Genomic DNA, 25,965 nt, shown 5'->3' with positions numbered 1-25,965 from the left:
CCAACATTTGCGAACAAAGTTTTACTAGGCAAAATAGATCGCGCCATAATAACGTTTCCATCCGCGTTTTTTTGCATAAGCCGTATATCGATCAAGATAAAATCCGATGAGACCGATCGTATTTCATTTGAGTCGACATTCATGAAATTCAATCGAATTTTACTGTTTCCATAAGGCATTTTTCATTCGATATCACTTGATGCGGATTAAAACGTGTGGATGGAAACATAGCTAGTGTCAACTTTCTGCATTGTTACATTTTCAAAAAACATCACTTAGTATGATTTATAAGCTGTTTTCCTCACGGTGACCTAAAAATGTCCCCACAAGGACGAGGATTTTGGGTATTGTCATCTTTATGGGGCCATTTTGTCCTAATAACGTAGGGTTTACCAGGACACACGCGTGCTGGACGGTAACGAGCGCTCTTAAGAAAGCTGACCTCTATATCTAGGCTAGAGTATGATGTGGTCAGTCCAGCTTTTCTCCCCCCAGGAGCGTGACGCAACTGCTCAATAAAAAAGTCATTAGTCACCCACAAAATCAATTAATAACTCAGAAAGTCCTGGGACAAAAGTCCTTTCCAGAAGGCCTGTTCATCACTCTCACCTCCACTCAAACTATTATGCGGATGAGGGCCTACCAAATTAGCCAGAAGAACATTCAAGCAAATGGGATCGTTGAGTAAAACTCCACAGATAAATAAATTAGCAACAGACACAACGATGGCGCACGACACACTTTGCATCTCCGAGTCGTTAACCACACCGAGAAGCATGTTGGCGGTCCGCTTGGGGACGGATCCCATCGGGCCTGGTGGTGCTACGGATGGTCCATTATCAAAGTCTAGGAGGGTTTCTGTGGTTTGGCAGAGCGGCTCTGACCATGTGCCAGTATTGACCGTTATATTGGCATTCCCTGTTGCGGTCTCACAGTTTTGAGGAACGGAGTGGCATGAAGGCGGCCGCATGCATTTCGACCAACCGCGCGCTTCTGAAACGTCGTTCACCATCACCGTCAGCGCCTTATTGCAGCAAAAGTAATCAAATGGAGTAGGCCAAATGTGACAGACGCACTCTTACTAGTGTACACACTTAAATCAGACAGGACAGAGAAGCTGACTCAGAAACTAATGTGCAACATGTTGGAGCATGTGCTCTACTTGCTAGGCTACGTCTTCAGCATTAAAAAGAAGTTAATATCATTTTTTTTAATTGATATATATGTCATTAAAATGTTTTCTGTTGAAAAAATACTGTTTTACCAAAGGCACCAAATTTATTATCTTGAGTAATGAAATACGGCACTGCAAAAAAAAAAAAAGTATTTTCCAGATTAAAATATCTAAAAATCAATAACACAAGATAAATATACTTGAGAAGCAACACTGCATAAAGCATTAAGACTTGTTTTCACGGAATGTGTCTTTCATATGGATGTGTTTTGTCTTATTGCACTGGATGCATTTCATTTCAAGATGGAAAAAGTCATAAAATCTGCCATAGTATATAGTAAATTAATCTCGATCTTCACTGGAAAACAAGTCAATACGGACTAATAAAACCTCACTGTTTTTTGCATTGCATATGGTCAGTTTAAAGTTCCCAATATTATGCTTTTCCAAATATTACCCTTCATGTAGTGTACAATAGAGCTGTTGGTGAATGTAAAAAGTAAAAGTAATTGGCTGTGTCCGAAATCTCCCACTATTCACTATATAGTGGACTATATAGTAAACTCGCCATTTTGTAGTGCTGTCCGAATGTATAGTGATGATTATTATACCCTATATAGTCCACTCAATGTATCCCAGAATGCATTTTGAAAAGTAGTGTACAACCGATGGTCACTAACCCAAGCCCTACATACCATCATGCATTGCGCTGATCGTAAAAGACCTATCAGCATCATCTTCATCTTTAACTTACAATTTGACGACGTCTCGCGTAGCAAGAACAGCACGTTGTTGTCTGTGTCTAGAAATCCTGTTTCTTTTGCTAATCCGCAAAATCTTCTGAATCACGAGAACAAACAAACAAAAAAGATAAATATTGAGTGGCATCTCCACAGAGTCTAAAAGCTGTTTTATTAAGAGTATTATGAGCAAGATATTTGATAACGTAGATCTGTTTTTTTCCCTAATATCCCTAACGGTGTGGCGCGAAAATGAAAAAATATGAAATATGTGTATTAATTTTATTTATGTTTATAAGTTATAATCATGTGTGGAGTAACGCATTATAACAGAAACGGCCAGAAATGACTTTTAATTTTACAATTTTGGAGAAATAAGCTCAATATAATGAAATGTATTTATATTAAAAAAAATCTATTTAGCCCAGAGCTGGCTGGACACCATAGACTGTAAAAGCTGACTGATGATGGCGCGTTTAATCAACGGCGCCGAGAGACGGTCGAGTAGTGTCCGAAAGTGGTGTTTCTATTATGCTGGTGAGCTCACTATATAGTGCTCTACTCCCTACATAGGGGTTAGGGAGTAGTGGTTTGAGTGGAGATTTAGGACACAGCCATTGTCTCCTAAAAGAAAGAACCGATTCTGAACTGAAACGAGTCGTCAGTAATTCAGTCTCACTTCCTGTGACATACATACGTAACATTATAACACATTTTCATAATGCCATCCTATGGTTTTCATTGGACGCTGGTGAACAACGTCTACTTTGCCTCGCCATCAAACACTGTGGTTGACTTCTGGCCCCCGACTTTCTCACAAGGTTTTTTCTCCATTCTGTCACTGATGGGGTTTTGGTTCCTTGCCACTGTTGGCTTTTGGTTAGTTGGGGACATTTCATATTCAACTATATTATTGATCTGCCTTACTTAAGGTGGACGATGACGCAATTTTCTTCCAGAAACAAACTTTGTTGTATTATTTTCATGTTATCACTGTGAAGCTGCTTTGATACAATCTGCATTGTAAAAATCTCTATATAAATAAAGGTGACTTTACTTGACTTGTAGAAGAGTTTGGATCATGTCGAAAAGACGCTGTTTTCAAAATCCACTTTGATGCACTTCAATATGATGAGGACTCGACCTGAAATTAATATGGAAAAAACGACGCCATCGTTACCGTTCGTATCACTGTGAATCAAGAGCTGAGGAAGAGTAGACATGATAATGGACGTTTAGTTTCTGAGACGCACTTTAAGTGGTCGACCAATCACAACAGACTGCCGTCTGACCAATCAGAGCAGAGTCGCTCACGGAAAGGAGGGGCTTATAAAGACTGAATCTTCGAATGAACCGTTTCAGACTCTTTGAGAAATGAGGTGATGTGCTATGTATATTATGAGACAATTAAAGTGTTTTTTGACCTTGGATGAATGTAAACATATTGTAGGAGACTCCAAAACAACATTATCCGAGCACTTTAAAGGGTTAGTTTACCCAAAACTGAACATTTTTAAGGAAATAAAGACATCATCAAAGTAGTCCAGTGACATCAGTGACATTTTCGATGCTTCAACACACTCTAACTAACCCACTGATGTCACATGGACTACTTTGATGATGTCTTTATTTCCTTTCTGGACAAGGACAGTATACCGTACATACATTTCCAATGGAGGGACAGAAAGCTCTCGGACTAAATCTAAAATATCTTAAACTGTGTTCTGAAGATGAACGGAGGTCTGACGGGCTTGGGTCGACATTAGGGCGAGTCATTAATGACATAATTTTCATTTTTGGGTGAACTAACCCTTTTATAATCTGGAGTTATATTCTGTTGGCACTTCCCATGTATTGAAGTCACTGAAATGTGTGACATCCTTGACGGAGGAGCACATGTGCCGGCTTTAAGACCCTGGGTTTGTGGGTAATCGAGCGTGTTTGCATGTGTCCTCACCACTGGGCGTCCACAAGCACGTCAGAAACTCGCCGACAGATGCCGTGACAGGAAAAAGCACTGACCGCGCTCAGGCAAAGACACAGGTGGAGAGACAGGTTTAGAAAAAGAAAGAAAGTGGAGAAAGTGCTATTTCCTCTTAAATCATTTGTCCTCGGGCTGCTAATGTCAAAGGCCGTTGATGACAGCGAAACAGTCAACCATTGTCCTCTCACATCTAGCACAATCGCCCCGAAACATCTCAGCAGTCAGACAGTTCATTTGTGTCTATAGAGCAAGTTCGTCAAGGAGCGATTAGCGCTCTCAGTTACAGTCTTCAAATGAACAAAGAGGCTCCTGTCAAAGAGCCATGTTGCAATCAATGGAAACACCCTGATATTCACTCTCTTCCTCTTCTTCACCCAGTCTGCTCGTGCTTTATGGGACACTGATCAATATTTCTAGACTGCTTCTGCCAGTTGCATTGAGGAGTGTATCAGTGCAGCCGCCGCATGGATCTACATCCCGACAGATTCATTATTGACTGATCTGGGGAAGGTGAGGCCTTGTACATTCACACAAACACACAACACAGCTCAAGTCAACGTAAAGCGCATTTCACTCATGCAAACTGGTGTATTTCAGAATAAAAAAAAATTAGGGCTGTCAAATGATTAATCACGATTAATCACATCCAAAATAAAAGTTTTTTTTTACATAATATATGTGGGTGCACTGTGTATAATTATTTTGTATATATATAAATACACACACATGCATACATGCATATATATAAAAAAAAATTATTTATATATAAAAAAATTATATTTATATATAATATAAATTTTATTTAAATCTATACAGTATATACATGAAAATATTTCTTAAATATATACAAGCATGTGTGTGTATTTATATATATAAAATAATTATACACAGTGCACCCACATATATTATGTAAAAAAAACTTTTATTTTGGATGTGATTAATCACGATTAATCATTTGACAGCCCTAAAAAAAAAAAAAAAAAAAAAAAAAAAATGTTTAGGACGGGACTTGATTTAGTACTTTAGGAATTGATTGGATGGTAAAAAAGTGGGCGTTGCATTTCAGAATGGAGGAAGGCGGATGGAAAATGGATTTGTGATGTCAGGCAAAAATCAAGATGTAAAATGTATAAAATAATACAAAGAAACATTTTTCGTTAGGAATAAAGATGATTGTATAAAGTAAAACATGACTACACTATATTTCAAATTCATCAGTACATCATTTTTTTATCTGATTTATAATAATAATAATGGTAATAATATAAAAATTGTAAATTAATAAAATTAACATTTTAAATAGCTATATTTCTTGTTCACTAAATTAATCAAATATGACACTATTTAAAAAAAATTTATTGTATTGTTTTAATATATTTACACTTTATTTTAAATTATGTTTTAGTAGTTTAGTAAAATAGTTCTCAGTAGTTTTGATTTCATGTGCAGGCAGTAATAAACGAGAGGAGGTATTGAGAAGTCTTTCCGGATGGGAAAGGATCAAACTCTTTACACCCGTTGGTGCCGTGGCACGACATGTAGGTTCGAGTTTAGCCTGCCACGTCTTGAACCCCTTTAGTCTCATTCCCTAGTTTACCATGAAATAATACAACTGGCATTGCTGGTGCATAACTGTGTTACCAGTATAGCCATGTTAAAACCAGTTTGAATGTGTCTCACAAAATGTGTCCAGCTTCCACTGGTCACCAGCTGATCCAGTTTAGCTGGTATAGGCTGTTTTTTTTTCTCAGGAGGAAGGAGATTGGAAAGAAATGAAAATAAAAGGAAATGAAGAGGCTTTATTAGAGATCCTCTTCCTGTGCTGCGGATGTTGTGTGGAGCGGATCAAACGGGCCGAAGGACTCTCAGATCCCGGGCCAGTTTTGCCACATGGTCCCGGGCTCCCCGGGGCGTGGGCGGGGCCAAGAAGGAGGAGGGGGAGGGGCCTGTGGTCTGTAATTCACTCACATAGGTTACAGAGGACAGCTTGGGATCACACAGGCTATCTGCATTACTGTCTGAAGGCTACTGGAAAGAAAAACCACAAAGGTCATTTATTCGTTCGACACAGAAATGGGATTAAATTGAGAACAAATGGGAAATTTTTCTCTTTTCTGAAGAGATCTCAATAACGTCTCAAACTGTGCTCATATTTGCCACGATACGACGTCTGCAATCAAACGATGTCTCCCATTTCTAAATTAACTCAAACATGTCTCATTAATTTTCCCAGGAGAAAATTATCTGACCTGTGTGAAATTAATTAGCTGCACCCTAATGTTCAATATTGTTGAAAGAAATAGCGAAAAAAAGTAAATAAAATAAAATAATATAATAAAAGGACTATCGGCTGCAGTATAATGTTCAATGCATCAAATTACATCTTCATTCAAAACATGCATATTTTGCCATAAGAGGAAAATTATTCTGGAAAAGTGTGTTTGCAAATCCTTTGAGGCTATAGAATATTAAATTCATGGCATTCATAGGTTTTATTGTATTTATCAAAAATAAAATTTGTTGAAAATTATGAACGCATTTTTGTAAGTTCCAATTAAATTACGATGTCGTACCAATATCTGTGTATCCAAATGTAAAAAACCCCCCCAAAAACTTAATAATAAAAAAGAATACTTATAAAATAAATAAATAAATAAAAATACTTATATTTGAGTAAGTTGATTTTTGTGCAGGGCAAATAAATAAGTAAACTAGTAAAATAAATACCCCTAAAACAAGAAGTTATTAAAGGGATAGTTCGGCCAAAAATGATATTTAAACCATGCATTACTCACTCTCAAGCCGTTCGAGATGCATATGTCAATCTTGTTTCAGACGAACACATTTTCAGTTATTTTAGAAAATGTCTTAGACCCTTCAGTGGATATAATGTGAAGCAATGGGGTCCACCTCCTTCAAGTCCCAAAATGTGCATATATCCGTCACAGAAGTAATCCATCCGGCTCCAGGGGGATAAACGAAGGCCTTCTGAGGGTAATCCGTGCGGTTTTGTCGTAAAAATATACATATTTAAAACTTTATAAATGAAAATATCTGACTTCCGGCAACGATCGACGCGCGTCCACGGGTGATGGAAGTCGGCATACGAGGTAGGACGTAGCGTCGTGACGTAGAACGAACGCGCCCGCGCAGCCAGAGAGCTATGCAGAGAGCAGAGCAAAACATCACCCGTGAACGCGCGTCGATCGTTGCCGGAAGTCAGATATTTTCATTTATAAAGTTTTAAATATGTATATTTTTACGACAAAACCGCACGGATTACCCTCAGAAGGCCTTCGTTTATCCCCCTGGAGCCGGATGGATTACTTCTGTGACGGATATATGCACATTTTGGGACTTAAAGGAGGTGGACCCCATTGCTTCACATTATATCCACTTTAGGGTCTAAGACATTTTCTAAAATAACTGAAAATGTGTTCGTCTGAAACAAGATTGACATATGCATCTCGAACGGCTTGAGGGTGAGTAATGCATGGTTTAAATATCATTTTTGGCCGAACTATCCCTTTAAGGTCCAAAAACCATATAGTATCATGTTAGATGTCCAAAAACAAACCCAACACAGTAGCACCATGGTAAATATCCAAACCCGAAACTCCGCCATGGTACACCACACTTGTTTTCAGACAGCATATCTTGAAGTTTTAATGAGTTTTGATTCAAACTTTATTTCCTTTTGTCTTTTCCTGTGCATTCATCAGTTTTTGTAGTAATTAATCTCTTTTGGCACTCTCTTAGTTTACACTGTCACTGCTCAAGTCTTTAAACACAGCGAAACACACACACCACACACAGAGAGTTCATGTAAGTCCATTTCTGTGCATCCATGTGTAAGCATTAGCGCTAAACGGAGCGAGACGCGGTGGCTAGACATGACTATGGCTTTCTTCTGCGGCCAGACGGCGACCAGAGGAGTCTCTGTATCACTGATGCTGTGACTAAACATAGACAACTGTTCACTGCCATCTCCTCTGACTAAGCATAGCTCACACACACACACACACACACACGGGCGCCTGGACGACTGTGCTGAAACAGGTGATGCTAGCAGTGCCCAGGACGCTAGCCAAGAGCGCTGAGTCACACGGCATAATTACCTCAGCAGACGTGGATCGTATAGTTTGTGGATCGCATCCTTGCAGCACCACACACACACACACACACACACACACACACACACACACACACACACACACACACACACACACACACACACACACACACACACACACACACACACACACACACACGTGCTTTAAAAGGAGCTATTTGTGCATGTATGATTAGATGAGTCATTTGTCTGACGAACTGATTTCATTGGTGCAAGAGAAAGACAGGCGTCAGATGTAGATGAGAGAGAACATGTAAATCAACATGACAAAGGTCAAAGATGGAGATGATAACAGTCAAATAGTGTCGAGGAATCTACTGTACAGGCCAAAACAGAAGATGAGGCAGAAACACAAGTATATACTGTATGTAAATAAGATCTGCGTACAATATGTAAATTAACTCTGAATCCAGACCTAATCTTCTTTTCTTCATCTTCGTATACATTACAAGACACACACGCACACATACATATATATTGTGAATGCGCCGATACCAGTAGTGTACTCATACTTACTAAATTCCTCAGAATCCACACAGTGTGTGTACAGTGTTTGTATCCAGACAAAAGAAACACTGACAACAGAGCAAACGGAGAGCATAATGGAGATATCAGAGAGATATCTATGAAGCAAATGTATGTAATTAACTACCCTGGAAATCCAGAGTTCTCGCGAGAGCACAATTTGAGTTTGCTCAGCGAGTCACTCTGGCATTGAGTAATGATGCTCATTAACTCTGCCCTTGTAGCCGAGCTGCACCAATCACATCGCTGTATCTGATATAGGCGAGCTAAACAGATGACAACAGGGCTGTGACGTCGCAGTCATTAGTGAACATTGCAAGATGGCTATGGATGAACACCAGAAACGGCTTTGGCCGCTACAATGAAAGAGTTAGACTTGGCTTTTTATCTAAAAGAGAAACAGAAGACGGCGCTCGAAGAGGTTTTTGCTGTTTTGCCGACCGGATACGGCAAGAGTCTAATCTACCAGTTAGCTCCGCGTATTGTTGTGATTGGTCGTAGTGTTATTCAATTGCGTGCAGTGAGATTTTCAAATGCATGCTTGGTGCCCGCCTCATTACTCAATGCCAGACCCTTAATCTTTCGGATTTGCGTCTGGATTTCCAGGCTACTAATTAACAGAATATTAAACAAATGAAATATTCTCGTATAGCTGTGGGTTGATAAGTGAAACACGCTGTGTGGATTGAGATGTGCGAGCTTGTCGAGGTCATCCCTGTTTTACAGACATCACTGGACAGTTTGTAGTTGGGTTGGATATGTCACTGCAGAGCAACTATTAAGAATAAGTTGTCGGACACACGTTGGGAATTGATGCCAAAAAAACAACCATAGTAGCACCATGGTAAATGTCCAAAACCATAGAAGCAACATGGTAAATTTCCAAAAACCAAAGTTGCACCATGGTATATCTCCAATAACCATATGGTACCATGCTAAATGTCCAAAAACCACAGTAGCACCATGGTAAATGTCCAAAAACCACAGTAGCACCATGGTAAATGTCCAGAAAACCACAGTAGCACCATGGTAAATGTCCAAAATCATACTAGTACCATGGTACATCTCCAATAGCCATAGAAGTACCATGGTAAATGTCCAAGATTCTAGTAGCACCATGGACAAAACCATAGTAGTACAATGTGACGTGTCCAAAAACCATAGTAGTACCATGGTAAATGTCCAAAACCATAGTAGCACCATGGTAAATACCCAAAAACCAAAGTAGCACCATGGTACATTTCCAAAAACCAAAGTTGCACCATGGTATATCTCCAATAACCAAATGGTACCATGCTAAATGTCCAAAAACCACAGTAGCACCATGGTAAATGTCCAAAAACCACAGTAGCACCATGGTAAATGTCCAAAAACCACAGTAGCACCATGGTAAATGTCCAAAATCATACTAGTACCATGGTACATCTCCAATAACCATAGAAGTACCATGGTAAATGTCCAAGATTCTAGTAGCACCATGGACAAAACCATAGTAGTACAATGTGACGTGTCCAAAAACCATAGTAGTACCATGGTAAATGTCCAAAACCATAGTAGCACCATGGTAAATACCCAAAAACCATAGTAGCACCATTGTAAATTTCCAAAAACCAAAATTGGACCATGGTATATCTCCAATAACCATATGGTACCATGCTAAATGTCCAAAAACCACAGTAGCACCATGGTAAATGTCCAAAATCATACTAGTACCATGGTACATCTCCAATAACCATAGAAGTACCATGGTAAATGTCCAAGATTATAGTAGCACCATGGACAAAACCATAGTAGTACCATGGTAAATGTCCAAAACCATAGTAGCACCATGGTAAATACCCCGAAACCAAAGTAGAACCATTGTAAATTTCCAAAAACCAAACTTGTTACATGGAATATCTCCAATAACCATATAGTACCATGGTAAATATCCAAAATCATAGTAGTACCATGGTAAATAACCCAAAAAAACTAAAGTAGAACCATTTTAAATGTCCAAAAACCACAGTAGCACCATGGTAAATGTCCAAAATCATACTAGTACCATGGTACATCTCCAATAATCATAGTAGTACCATAGTAAATGTCCAAAATCATAGTAGCACCATGGACAAAACCATAGTAGTACAATGTGACGTGTCCAAAAACCATAGTAGTACCATGGTAAATGTACAAAAATCATAGTAGTACCATTGTAAACGTCCAAAAAACTACGTTGCACAATGGTAAACGTCCAGAAACCATAGTAACACCATGATAAATGTCTAAAATTATAGTAGCACCATGGACAAAACCATAGTAGTACAATGTGACGTGTCCAAAAACCATAGTAGTACCATGGTGCTACTATGGTTTCTGTACATTTACCATGGTACTACTATTGTTTTTGGACACGTCACATATTGGGTACTAGTAAATACCCAAAAACCAAAGTAGAACCATTGTAAATTTCCAAAAACCAAAGTTGTACCATGGTACATCTCCAATAACCATAGTAGAACCATGGTAAATGTCCAAAGAACTACGTTGTACCATGGTAAACATCCAGAAACCATAGTAACACCATGATAAATTGCCAAAATTACAGTAGCACCATGGACAAAACCATAGTAGCACCATGGTAAATGTCCAAAAAACATTGTAGTACCATGGTACATGTAAAAGTGCCACAGTACAGCCATCTGACACCATCATTGTACCATGGTACCACCACACATTTTGTAAGGGTTGGTTCTGCCGATCTTTTAATATTTAGACTTAATATTGCGTCTGTAAAAGCACTGAATAACAGCTTCCTGTGAAGCTGATACTGCAGAGGAAGGAAACTACAGCTGTAAGGCCACCGTTAGAAACTCTCAGCCTGTCTAACTGAAAGACACACACACACTCTGACCCAATAACTGATGCTGCAAAGGATGTTCCATCAGGAAGTGCACCCCCATCCAATGACTGGCCTGTCAATCATTTAACAGAAAAAGAGAAGTGTGCATGTGAAGTCTCCATCGTTTCAGAATCAGTGTGAATGTCGCTGTTTGCATGAGCTTTAACCACTGAGATGAGTTTTGTGGTCTTTCTTATTTGAGTTGTGACTAGTATTGAGAACAAATAGTCTTACAGTCAGACTTACAAAAGCTTATCAGATGTTGATTAATGTTTTAAAAACAGACATGCATTAATCAAATCAATCCTAATCTACCTTTTTTTTTTTTTGGCATGCATTGAATGTAAAAAAACATCCCAATTGCAATATATAATTTCACACAATACCTATCAATTAAAAATCAAACTCACTAAAAATAGACTATTTTACACAGTATATGTGTTTGAATACTTTTACTTTTATCAGTTTTGAATACTGACTTTGGGAAAAACTTGAGTGAAAGTTTTTAAAAGCTACATGTAGAATGTTCCACTAAAACGGTTTCAGTTAGTGTGCCGTGAGTCAGTGAGTCCATGACTAATGCGGTTCTGTTTTTACTCCTACATGCATGTTTCTACATGACTGTGTTTGCCTGAATGAGATCTTTGGTTAGGCTACTTTGCATGTGGGTAAGGAACTGTGGCTAGCCAGGTCGCCACACTCACCGCTGCGCTACCACAGACAGACCTCTGCCATCGATACACACGCATACAAACACACGCTCAGCAAAGAAACTTTAAAAACATGCACACACACAAAGCCTGGGACCTTTCTACTGAAATGAACAGTGTTGTGAGTAACTATCTAAAAGTAGCGATGCTAGTGACTTAACCGCAGTTTTTCAGTAGCGTGACAGTTAGCTGTTTACAAACTGTTTTTCACATCGCACATTTGCATTCAGGTGAACAGCGATGAGTAATAATCAAACATGCTCTCCTAAAATATTCTTCATCTTACATGAATGTTTTCAATCAGACAGTATAAACTAAATAAATAAATAAATAGTGAATCTTTTCATTAAATTGAACTGTCTGTGTGAAAATATTCAGTTTATTTAAATTGAAGGGTTAAAATAATTAAATAAATAAATAAATAATTTGAACTGTCTGGGTGAAAATATTCAGTTTAATTAAATTGACAGGTTAAAATAAATACATTTATAGTTCAATTGAATTGAACTGGGTGAAAATATTTAGTTAAATAAATAAAATAAAAATACTTACACACACAAATAAATAAATAATGAACCTGCTAATTAACTTGAACTGTCTGGGTGAAAATATTCAGTTTAATTAAATTAACAGGTAAAATAAATAAATAAATGAATTGAATTAATAGGTTAAAATAAATAAATAAATAAATAAACAAATAAATTAAATATCCTGGGTGAAAATATTCAGTTTACCGAAATTAACAGGTTAAAATAAAAATAAATAAATAAACAAACAAATAAATAAATTAAACTTTCTGGGTGAAAATATTCAGTTTACTGAAATTAACAGGTTAAAATAAAAATAAATAAATAAACAAATTAATTAATTAAATTAATAGGTTAAAATAAATAAATAAATAAACAAATAAACAAATAAATTAAATTTCCTGGGTGAAAATATTCAGTTTACCGAAATTAACAGGTTAAAATAAATAAACAAACAAATAAATAAATTAAATTTTCTGGGTGAAAATATGCAGTTTACTGAAATTAACAGGTTTAAATAAATAAATTAAACTTTCTGGGTGAAAATATTCAGTTTACTGAAATCAACAGGTTAAAATAAATAAATAAATAAATAACAAACAAATAAATAAATTAAACTTTCTGGGTGAAAATATTCAGTTTACTGAAATTAACAGGTTAAAATACATAAATAAATAAACAAACAAATAAATAAATTAAACTTTCTGGGTGAAAATATTCAGTTTACCGAAATTAACAGGTTAAATAAATAAATAAATAAATAAACAAATAAATAAATTAAACTTTCTGGGTGAAAATATTCAGTTTACCGAAATTAACAGGTTAAATAAATAAATAAATAAACAAACAAATAAATAAATTAAACTTTCTGGGTGCAAATATTCAGTTTACCGAAATTAACAGGTTAAATAAATAAATAAACAAACAAATAAATAAATTAAACTTTCTGGGTGAAAATGTTCAGTTTACCGAAATTAACAGGTTTAAATAAAAAAATAAAAAATATATATATTAAACTTTCTAGGTGAAAATATTCAGTTTACTGAGATTAACAGGTTAAATAAATAAATAAATAGGATACTTTTATGGGTAGCTTGTGTCGTTAAGTACAAGTGTAGTTCAACACGTTCAGTTATGAGCAGCTTGTAGCTTGACAGGGTTGAGAGTAGCTTCACTAACACTGGATATTAAACCCACATGATGAGGATATTTGCAGTTCAGAGTTGCACTAGGGTTTTGCACATATCCGGTGCACACGAAACAGCCGGAGAGAGAGAGGGACTCGCTCCTCGAACACCTTGCAAAAGACGCTTCTTCCTGTCAACTGAGCCTTATTCCGCTTTCTCAAACGACACGCAGGCCTTTAGGTGTTAAAACGGAGACTCCGGCTCACAGCGATGGTTATTTTCAACAGCGAGAAGCTGTCGGCTGACAGGAAAAGTGGGTGAGGGGAAGGCAATAATGAAGGAGAACTGAAGAACTCGGAGCTCCTGAACTCTTGTCAGCGCTAACACAACCTCTCTGTGGTTTCTGAACATACAGAGAAGCTTCCCTCCACATGTGTGTTATGAAACGTTAGGGCCCTCTCATATTATCAGGCACGTGTTTGGCCTCCAAAAGTGACTTTCATCATGAAATCTTCATCATGACAAACTGGACGCCTGCGATTCAATATGAAGCTCGCGCAGATCGATGGCTGACCCATCAGTGGTTGATTTAATACGATGCGGTCAGGGAATCAATGTCTGCCCTCAAAATAATTATTGAGATGAAACTGGTGTGTGTTCACGCCAAAACAAACCTCCCTGGAGAAATACACTTTAAACTGCTACAGTCGGACTTTTTTTTAATTAATGTTAAAAATGGCAAGATATTACGACAGGCATCACCATGTTTTCATCTTGTGCAGCAGTTGAAGAAACATTACTCTCGCTTTATAGGGACACGGACCGATCAGTTCTCAACTTATAGTCTGATTTTCATCTTTATTGAGCAAAAATGCTCAATTTGTCATTTTCGGACAGATTCTCTTCCAATAAACATGCATGAACCAACTTTGCACGCATGAACTGTTACTGTTAATTGTCTTTATAGAATCTACTACTTATTTACCCTCAAATTTGTGAGTAGAAATAAGAAAAGAGTGCATTCCCAAATTATGCTTTTTTTTTTTACTGTACTGTTAGTAAAATTAAAAACAGTCGAATTGATGGATAGTTTAATAAATAATGTTTCATAACAAAATTACTTTTTTTATTTCTTAAAAATGAAAATATCTGGAAATATTTATATAAAAATACAAACAAATAAATATTTTGTTTACTATATTCACAATTTTTCAACAACATGCGAATGCAAAATTAGCACATAATTAATGATTAAATATCTAATTTGCGTATTTCATATCTCGTGGGCAATATTATCATGGCCTAATATTAAGGCAAATATCTTTAGTTAAAAAAACGAAATAAATAATTAGATATTTATTAAATAAATAAAAAATATTATTTTATGAAAAATAGAATGGAAATATTTTATATTTTTTTTTTTACATATTTGGATTACTATATTCACAATTTTTCAACAACATGCAAATGCAAAATTAGCACATAATTAATGATTAAATATCTAATTTTTATCTAATATCTAATAATTATTTCATATCTCGTGGGTAGTTATCATGGCCTAATATCAAGGCAAATATATTTAGTTAAAAAAAACTAATTAAATAATTAGATATTTATTAAATAAATAAAAATATTATTTTATGAAAAATAGAATGGAAATATTTTATACTTTTTTTTAACATATTTGGATTACTATATTCACAATTTTTCAACAACATGCAAATGCAAAATTAGCACATAATTAATGATTAAATATCTCATTTCTATCTAATATCTAATAATTATTTCATATCTCGTGGGTAGTTATCATGGCCTAATATTAAGGCAAATATATTTAGTTAAAAAAAACGAATTAAATAATTAGATATTTATTAAATAAATAAAAAATATTATTTTATGAAAAATAGAATGGAAATATTTTATACTTTTTTTTACATATTTGGATTACTATATTCACAATTTTTCAACAACATGCAAATGCAAAATTAGCACATAATTAATGATTAAATATCTCATTTTTATCTAATATCTAATAATTATTTCATATCTCGTGGGTAGTTATCATGGCCTAATATCAAGGCAAATATATTTAGTTAAAAAAAACTAATTAAATAATTAGATATTTATTAAATAAATAAAAATATTATTTTATGAAAAATAGAATGGAAATATTTTATACTTTTTTTTTTTTACATATTTGGATTACTATATTCACAATTTTTCAACAACATTGATGCAAATGCAAATTAGCACATGCAATATATAATTTGCATATTATCATTGCCTAATAGGAAAATATGTGTAGTAAACAAAAATAGTAATTTTATAAAAAATATTGAATAAAAAATAAAAAATGTTTTGTTTACTATAATAATTTTTTTTCCCCCAGAGACAGAATTTCAGAACATTAAGTAAATCAGTGATTCGTTTCTCGTCTAGCAATTTCCCACACCTGTCTCATTCCCGACCACCATCTTCAAGCCTGTTCTGCCCACCAGCTCAGTCCCTCCACCGGCTATAACCATCGTTATCTGCTTCCCTGGAGCTGCGCATTAGTGACGCCACTCAATACATTCCCACCGTGGTCCTGTCGGACGCTGGGCTCACTGGCGACCGGCCCGCCTGTCTACCAGACACTGGGCTCAATACTACCAGGCCCAAACGCTCCCAGCAGCCGCTCCATGTAAAGAGAGCAGGGTTAAAAAATCCATTTCAGCAGAGCGAGAACAGAAACTCAATATAAGCCAATGACCAGAGAGATTTTGAGACATCAGCGTTTCATATCGGATCAGCGCTCTTTAATACGTATCAGGTATAAGAGAGTCAGAATCTCCGTAAAGGCCTTTGGGAAGGTGCTGGGAAAGGGCCGTGCCGATGCACTTCTCACTTCTCCTCTCCTGTTATTCCGAGGTGTTATGTGTGTTAAAGCATCTAATTTATTGTCGGTGACCACATTCCCATTACTCTAATATGGCGGTCGTTCCCATCCACACCTAGTTCCGCTAAACTCTTGAAAAGCACCCAAACGGGAGCGAGGAACAGGAATTTATGACCCTATGCAAGTCCCTTTCGGCATCAGCATTGACCAGACGAAGTGGCTTCCTTCTCAGGTGCCTGTAGATGTAGATAAACAGAATCAGCGTTGGCCAGGCGTGAAGTCACTGGGACGAAACGCTCCGTCTGCAGGTCCACAGGCCCGAGACGAGCCGCAATAACCACCGTAAATCCATCTCTGTCGACACTCCGACCCACACGAGGACAAAAGCAACCTTGTAAAACTTTCAGCTACAGTTAAACACTCCAGAGATATATGGAAAGCAACGGTGTCCGGCGTGCCAGACAGAGATGGAGTGAAGGAAACTGGAGGAAAGTGGCTTCGTTTGAAGATAAACATACAGTATTCTCAGAAAACTTCACACAAATGTGCCACGTCCTGCTATAGTTAACCATACACACTTCATGCAGAGATATGGCATGAGTCACCAATCCACATTAACACTCAGGTGAAACTCGGAAAAATTTGAATTTCGTGCAAAAGTTGATTCATTTCCGTAATTCAACTTAAAAGGTGAAACTAATATATTACATGCAAAGTGAAATATTTCAAGCCTTTATTTGTTATAATTGTGATGATTATGGCCATCATGATTAAAACCCCAAATTCAAAATTAGAATATTGCGAAAAGGTTTTCATATCTGTAAGCCATAATCATCAAAATTATAACAAATAAAGGCTTGAAATATCTCACTTTGCATGTAATATATTAGTTTCACCTTTTAAGTTGAATAACTGACATGAACTATTGCACGATATTCTAATTTTTCGAGTTTCACCTGTACATCGTTCTATAATTCATTCGACTTCATTAAAGTAGAAATGCAGTGTTTTTCAAAGAAAGACACAAAAAGTTTTTAAAATCTCAACCAAAATGCAATAAATAGCTCTGCCTCTAAATGCCTTTTCTTTCTGCTGACGTCAATTAGACCAAGCACTGAAAAGTTGCAAATAAAACAGATTATTAGAGTATGTTTTACAAGAAAATAGTTGTTCGGTCGTTCAGAATAGCACATTTAATTCAATGTGTTACTTGCTGTTTCGTTGTAATTATTTGTGAAATTTACTAGCAATTTCAAAGTGGAAATTGTTTTAAAGTAAATCCTATATTTATTTGTGTTCAGTGTGCAGACTATTGGATAAATAAAAAGTATGAAATAAAACTAAATGTGATAATACTACTAAGTTCAAGTAATGGTAATATTTCAAAAAAAAGTTTGATTTATTGTAACGAGTTACTTCGTTCCAATGAACTAGTTAAATAAATAAATATTTTGAAGCAAAATATTTAGTTAATCAAAAGCTGGTCTGATTGCAAAAACAAATTATATAATACTTAAAAACAACTTCAACGTGATGAACTACTTTTTGCCGTTCACACCAAGAACGATAACTATATAACGATAACTAATAGCAATATCTATATTAGCGTCCACACGGCAGACGATATCATTGTGTTTATTCTGCAGGTTTGTCTTTTGCTGAAAGTGATTGCAACGTTATCGTTTCTCTGTGCCGTTCCCGTTATGGTTGTGGACTCTGCTATTCTTTAATGTTGATCTATATCTTTATCTTAGATTGGTGTGAACGGGCCTTAAAGCAGCTTTCACACTAATCTCACACTAATAATAAACATGTCAAGCCAGAACGTCAAATCAAACTTACATTTACAAAAAATAAGGAACTTTATTAAGCGGGGATTTTCTTTGAGAATTGCAAGCGTGCACATGGATAGTGATGCAGATAGAGAGGGTTACACACACACACACACACACACACTCGATCTGATAAACCGATACCACAGAGAGATACGGGTAAATCCTCGCGTGCGTCTGTCGGTTTGTGCACTGCTAGATGAAAAAGGCCACAAACACACAAACCCAGTGCACATATATGTTACTCCATTCTTGCATATGTTGACATGTCCTTCAACTTTGCATATGGATAGCTTTTCCTTGATAAAAGCAGATGCAAATGGGCTGTATCGTGCCAAAGCTGAAATAAAAATTGTATATAGTGATTGGTGCATCTATTATTGGACACGACTGCTTTACTTTGGTGTGAAGTCGACTGCTGATGTCATTGTAAGGAAAAATACAGTGCAAGATGTGTCCAAAATAAGTAAAGTCAGGGAAGAACTTGTTACAAAGGGATGAAAAGCGGAGTTTAGATATAGTGTTGTCAAGCACTGTCGCAACTTGCCATATTATATCGCGTCAATCAAGTTCTACATACATAAAATAAAAAATGCATTACACTTATGTTTTTATATGGGCTATAAATCACATTTTAAACATGATGAAGTGCATGTTCACTCATGCATGTAAAAACATCTCCAGTATATTAGTTGAAAAAAGGTTGTTTATTTATATTCATGTGGCCTTTGCCTCGTCTTTGAGATGTTACATCGAGGCTGTTCACATGTGTTTAAGAAGAAACACGCATCGGGTGCGACTGATAAACTTCCTGTGTTAACTGAAAGCGCTCACACACATCAAGATGCATGTGTGTATGAGAAACAGCCAGTCAGGAAACTGAAATGAGCAACTGAGAAAAAACAAAGCCAGCAGACCTCATAACCTCATTAACATCACCTTTAGCAGGATCTAGAATAAACATGAGTGTTTTAAACACGGATTTAAAACACTAAAACAGTTAGAAATAATAATAAGCAGAACTGAGACTCTAAATTTGTTCACAAAAAAAAAAAAAAAAACTTAATGTAATTATTAAATTAAATTAAATTTTAAGGACTAGCTCCTGCACAACTTTCAATTAAGAATGAACTTGATAAATACATTTTAATTAGCTGACAAACCAACAAGCAAACAAGCTGAAATGAGACTTTCAAGTAGAGCAACCAGACCTCATAACCTCATTAACATCATCTTTAGAAATGATCTCATGGCAGGATCTAGAATAAGCATTTCCAACGCACGTTTTAAAACACTAAAACAGTTAGTGAGTAGTGACTGAGGGACTGAGTTAGAAGAGCCAATTAACAGCATCTGTGAGATGATCCACTCAGAGAAGACCAGCTAAATGAGTCAGTTTAACCAAACCAGGGTAATTTCCATTCACCCTTAACCCACAGTCATTTCAGTTCGAGAAAGAAACTAAAGCATCATCTTTGGGCCTCAGCTGTGAACTCACACACCCACAGGCATCCAAAACAGCGCTTCAGAAACTCGACAGCCTCCAGCGAGAGGGAAAGTCCAGAGCCGTGAGGTCGGACCACTACTGCATACAAATGAAGCTGTTTTCGTCATAGAATAATATTAAAAAACAGAACTGAGATTTAGACTTCTTTCTCATGGAGTGAACACTGTAAAAAAACTTAACTCATTATTTTGTGTTATCTTTTTGCATGTTTTTTTTTAGTTTAACTAACTTATTTCGATAAGTTGAGGACAAGAAAACTTACAATTTCTTGTTGTCTGGACAATCTAGTTATCTCTACACAAAAAAAAAAAGTTGAAATAACTAAATTGCTAAAATATTTTTTACAGTGAAGAAGCTCTAAATTTGTTATTGTATCATACTATTATTTTTAATGTATTGTATTTTAATTGTCTTTGATGGAAGCACGTTCCTGCAGAACTTTCAAAATGCTCAAAGTTAAAAGGATTATTTGTGCATAAAAATTTTTTAAAACACTGTTTCACCTTTAATGCACAAATAATCCAGCATCAATAATTAAAATTAACAGCATCATGCAACAGCAATCGTGTACATTTAACACTTCAGTTAAAGTGTAACCATCATGTAACCAGCATCATGCTTTTCCTGGATGTCTTTCTCATGGAACGAATTAATTTTAATTTACTTTATTGTATTTTTCCATGTTCCTGCAGAACTTTCCGTAAGGACTGAATTTAAACAAAATGATCATGCTTAAAAACTAAAAGTATTATTTGTGCATTAAATGTAACACATTTTTAAAAACAGCCTCATGTAACAAGAAAGAAGTAAAAGTGCCAATGCATAATTCTACTTCAATTCAGTCTTGTTGTATTTACTGGTTTATCTTATGTTACATGCTTTTCCTGGATCTCAATCATCAAACTCAACACCAGCACGCTTTTCCCTCACGAATGAAAGTCGGCTCGTCGCTGAAGCTTTCTGACTCGGTGACAAACAACGTCTTTCCAGACATCAACTTCATTCCTCTATCGAGGGTTCAGCGTTCAATACAACCTCTTCCACTATTAAAGCATAAGCAACATGTGCAAAGCTCATCATAAAAAAGCGTAAAACATTAAAGCAATATTCTGTAAGTTAGTTTCACCCTGCATTCAAAACTCTAAAGTTTGGCACAATGCAAAAACCTAATATTGTAGACGATAGCTCCCTTTTCCTCCAGCTGGAAAACACGTTGGAGTCCAGCATGCAGTGGCTGGTTGAATGAGGTTAACCAGTGAAGTACTCAGTAACCCGCAGACCTGTGGTTTTCAGATTCAGCCACAAGATTTCAGTACTCCACTGACACTGCAAACCAGCTTCGTCATTTTGCGCAAACATCGGCGTGGACGCACAGGTTCGATGGAGATAAGAGCTTGCGCAAAAACACTCACCCCTGGAGAAGCACGACTGGTACGACGAGAAGCTTTCGAAGATGCTGTTGGAGGCCATCGCGAGCGGTTGCTTCTCCTCCTCTTCGTCAGAATCCAACGCTTCCAACTTGATCTGCTCCCGAATTTTGAAGGGCTCCCGGTTTTGCCCTGCAAAGAGCAAAAATACACGCATGACGACATGCAAGAGGTTTGGCTCGAACGCCACCCCCTGATCCCCGAACCCCGACATGCAGTACACACCCACACCCGGGAACCCGTGGTCGCCCTGAGCCGGTCCAGAGAGGCGGTTCGGTCCTGGGATTCTGTGCATGGCTCACAGACACGGGCGATTGCGATCGGTGGTCAGCCTGTGGTTAACTGATGCTTACCCTTGTGCAAAAGAGCAGGAGCGCAAACGTGTCGCTGTGGTTTTTCCGGCGAATTGTCTGTTTCACACGATGACATCAACACGTATTCTCCCTCCCCCCTCGTGCTCTTCAGTCCCTCTCGTCTATCTTTATCTCGCAGATCTCGAGTGCCTAGAGAGCCGTGACCGGTCGCAGACTTGGTTTGTGGTTGTGGCGGCCCACAGAAAAAGCTTCTCCCTTAGCCAGACGACAAGTTTAAACCGTTCCCCACAACTGAAGAAAAAAAAAGCATCCGAGTGTCATTGGGCCGTTCAGGTCACATGCTCCAGCTAATTTCATTCAGACTTTTTTCTGCAGAGGTTTTGTTCTGTGTGATCTGGCGTTTGGGCCGGTCTATCAAACCTCCACCTGTTGGCATTTTCTTGAAAAGGAGGAAATAGATGAGGTCTGTAAGAGCGTGCGAGCTCAGCAGAGGGGGGTTGAAAGTGAGTAGGTAAGAACACCACAGAGTTTAACAGCCAAAGCGTGTGTGTGTGTGTGTACGAGAGCAAGGCGAGTCACGCTGCATAAGTTAAAGCATGCAAATCCATCTTCACCAGAGGACACAATTAGTCCTGTGTCTCAGACGCCATAAAAGCGCTGCAGATCGTCAAAATTTACATGATGCCTTTCGTATCAGCTTCATCTGCTGCTTCTGCAAGACAAACAGAAAATAAAACACAGGGTATTTACTGACAATCTTGCGCATTGTGACCACTTGTTTGATCTTAAATTTTCAGTCTCCAATCCGAATTATGTATAAAATGTTCACATACTGTATACAGTGGGGCAAAAAGACAATGTACAGTAACTGCATTTGAAAACAAAATATTCTAAGAAAATAGTGTGTAACTCAAGTGTCTAAAAAAATGTAAGTACATCTGACATTCAAATAAAAATTAAGTGGCATATTTGATGATCAAGAGCCAACAAGTCATTTGAAAGTGAATTGCAAAAACCTTTTCTATGCATCATCAGGCTGTGAATGACTGCATTACTATCCGCTTCAAATCAGAGACTTCATTATGCATTTTTCATGTTACATGGTGCCATACATATCATTTCAAAGTGTTGATTCTGCAAGACAAACAGAAAATGTAATTCAGTGCATTTACTGACAATAAACCATTGTTATGACTAGTTTGGTCTAAATAACTTCAGTATCTACAGTAGTCAGAAATATTTACAAAGATAACATATATAGAGTGAGATAAGAAGGCATTTAAGCCACACTTAAAATACCTAAATATAATTGCATTAAATATCAAATCAAAAAACTTAATAGTTCTGAGAAAATATTAAGTTCGGTCACATACTGTGTTTTGATGTCTATTGCAAGAACCTTCATATATTTTCATGCGCAACTGACATTCAATTAATGTCATATTAGATGACCGAGAGCCAAAAAGTTATTTTAAAAGAAAATTGCACCAACATTTTCCCTGTGAATGATGGCATTACCTGCTTCAAATCGTAGACTTCATTATGTGTTTTGTATGTTGCATGGCGCCTTTCATATCATTTTAATCTGTTGATTCTGCAAAATAAGAGTGTTTACCAACAATAAACTCTCATAATATCCAAATTTCACTTTAATTGTATATCATCTGACATGCAAATACATTGAACGTTCATTGACATAATATTTATGAGTAAAATATTTTCCTTTCCCAAAACGATTGCATTACCTGGATCAAATCAAACTGCGTTATGCGTTTTGCAAGACGGGCGTCATCATAATTGCAGGACTCATTACCGTCTCACCTGCCCTTAATAAAGGCATTGCATTACACGTGCAAGAGGGTCATGATATCACGCAAGACTCTTGCCTATCATGCAACTGATTAGGACGTTTTATTTTGTCCAAAGAACAGAAACGCCCCCCGCAACCCCTCAAGCACCCATTATCTCGTAGGCACACACCTGCGTCCACCTCCAGCTTAGACGGCCCCAAATTGGCACATGTACACCTGCATCACGCCTCCAGCACATGCCAAACACACACACACCTGTGTCCAAACACACACACACCTGTGTCCTGGCGGTCCTCGAACCGTTTGGACGGGAGGTTTGGGAGTGGTGGGCGGAGTGCTTTAGGTGCTCTCCAGATGCTATCCCTCCCAAACCTGGAGTCAGATTTCACCCCAGCATCCAGACACGCTTACACACGGCAGTGTTGTAGAATGTCAGGTTGATTGTGCTGAAACAGTTTTGAATTCCGGAAAAAATGAAGGTTCCAAAAAGGCTTTGATTTGCTTTGATGTTTTGTTATATAATACAATGGGGATATTTTTACCGACTGATTCCATTTTAAGTTATATGATTCCAGACCTAGAACCAATGTTATGGTCTGAAGAACATATGACATCAAGAACTGGAATCGGTTCTTAAATCAGAGGCCGGATTTACAAAAAAATGTTCTTTTAAGAAAAAACAGTCACACTTTACGATTAGGTTCTAATTCTCACTATTAACAATGACTTTTGCCTCAATAAAATCCTAATTACTGCTTATTAATAGTTTAGTTTAGGTATTGGGTAGGATTAAAGGATGTAGAATATGGTCATGCAGAATAAGGCATTAATATGTGCTTTATGAGTAAAAAACAGCCAATATATTAGTAATATGCATGATAATAAGAAACTAGTTAATAGTGAGAATTAGACCCTAAACTAAAAAAGTTAAGACATTTCTCAAAAGTTGAGTTAAGAATTTTCCTAAATGCAATTTTTCGAAAATTCGGTAACACTTTATTTTAAGGTGACTACATGTACTTACTATAGTAATAACAACAAATTATGCATACTTACAAGTAACTAACCTTAAACCAAACGCTAACCGTAACTCTATAGTAAGTACAATTAAGTACTAACTAGAGTAAGTACAATGTAACTACGTCACCTTAAAATAAAGTGTAACCAAAAAGGCTTTGGTGTTACTGCATTTGATATCGCATTACTGTAGGTTCATGCCGAAGACTCGCTGAGCAACTCAACTCAATGATAAACACCTCGGTCGCAGATTACTGTGACAATCATAATAAGCGCGGACACTATTCACTCAGAATCATGTTTTTTAATGTAGAGTTTTAACATGTTTTTTTTTGGGTGCTGAATTTTGTGCCGAAAATGATGAAAATAAAGAATGAGGTCCCTATTTTAGTCGTTACTGATTTTCAAATTTAGAAAAAATTCACCTAACTATAATAACCGACCATAATTTACATTATCAAACATTGTTGTCACTTCAGAGCACTCATGTACATCCCTTGTACCAGTAATATATATATATATATATATATATATATACACAGTATATATAGCCTATATATATTATATATAATGTGTTATATTATAAATCTTAAATCTAAACAACCCAGTAAATTAATTACCTTTGCAGATTTCAGTTTATCCAAACTTTAAGAGGTTATTTACAATATAAAAACTACACATTTAGAAGTTTAGAAATGCCATTTGTACCTGAAGCTCTTAAATCAAGGGACACGTGTCCTGGATTTCCTTGTGTAGATGTTGACAGTGAATCAAACTGCTTTCAGACTTTCATTTGGCAACAGAGAAAAGAGGAGAAACAGCATTTTTATGAGCATCAACCTAAAAAACCTTCAATTTATGGAAAGTAAAATTGAGGGTTCAGTTATTGTTACAAACCAGAAAGCATTACATTTGCTCTTACAGGAGTGTAGAGCTGAGAACGGTGACTAGGAGGGCTGTCTACTGAATCTGTTATTTATTTATTTTATTTGATGTCTGGGATACACAGCTGTCCTACACACACACACACACACACACACACACTCACGTCTCCTGCTGTGTTCCCATCGCATCATGAAACTGCACATTCTCATCCCTGAGAAAAACACTCCTCGTTTCATTGGCCGGAGACATTCCTGTATCCATGTATCTTTATAACCAGAAAGAGAAAGAGTAAATAAGCTTTAAATGGTCAATAACATAGTAGTATCCCACATTATTTTTACACTTTTGCACAATAAATGAATGGATGGATGAATAAATAAATAAATAAATAATGGTTGTTGGTGCCTCCTATAATTATGACATTTTTACATTTAATCATTTAGGATTTGAGTTTAACACTTAAATCATGACATGAAGACTGTTTTAATCTACGC

The 25,965-nt window shown here is 36.6% G+C and overlaps 1 protein-coding gene and 1 long non-coding RNA gene across 5 annotated transcripts in view; both read right to left on the bottom strand.

Moving 5' to 3' along the window:
* Positions 1 to 22,178, bottom strand: part of runx1 (RUNX family transcription factor 1) — a 71,212-nt gene extending 49,034 nt beyond the window's left edge. The window contains exons 1-2 of one of the 3 annotated variants that reach the window (XM_056263269.1): positions 21,798 to 22,178; positions 21,430 to 21,576 (exon numbers count right to left, since the gene is read on the bottom strand). In XM_056263269.1, coding sequence (XP_056119244.1) covers positions 21,430 to 21,576; positions 21,798 to 21,873 — 223 coding nt within the window. In that variant the 5' untranslated portion in view covers positions 21,874 to 22,178. Of the gene's footprint in view, positions 1 to 21,429; positions 21,577 to 21,669 lie in introns of all 3 variants that reach the window. The other 2 variants (XM_056263267.1, XM_056263268.1) reach the window with 2 other exon arrangements.
* Positions 22,179 to 22,867: 689 nt separating this feature from the next.
* LOC130096678 (uncharacterized) lies at positions 22,868 to 25,452 on the bottom strand. 2 transcript variants are annotated; one of them, XR_008808211.1, is made up of 3 exons: positions 25,295 to 25,452; positions 23,847 to 24,015; positions 22,868 to 22,892 (listed from the first exon to the last, which is right to left on the bottom strand). It is a non-coding gene; the product is annotated as an uncharacterized LOC130096678 (long non-coding RNA). The 2 variants fall into 2 exon arrangements; XR_008808212.1 differs by lacking the exon at positions 22,868 to 22,892 and adding an exon at positions 23,277 to 23,352.
* Positions 25,453 to 25,965: the final 513 nt, after the last annotated feature.

Source organism: Rhinichthys klamathensis, unplaced genomic scaffold (genome assembly GCF_029890125.1).
Source record: "Rhinichthys klamathensis goyatoka isolate OS25496 unplaced genomic scaffold, OSU_Roscu_1.1 h1tg000205l_1, whole genome shotgun sequence".
Taxonomy (NCBI): Eukaryota; Metazoa; Chordata; class Actinopteri; order Cypriniformes; family Leuciscidae; genus Rhinichthys; species Rhinichthys klamathensis.
The sequence above is the reverse complement of the archived record's forward strand: the minus strand, read 5'-3'. Positions and strand labels throughout refer to the sequence as shown.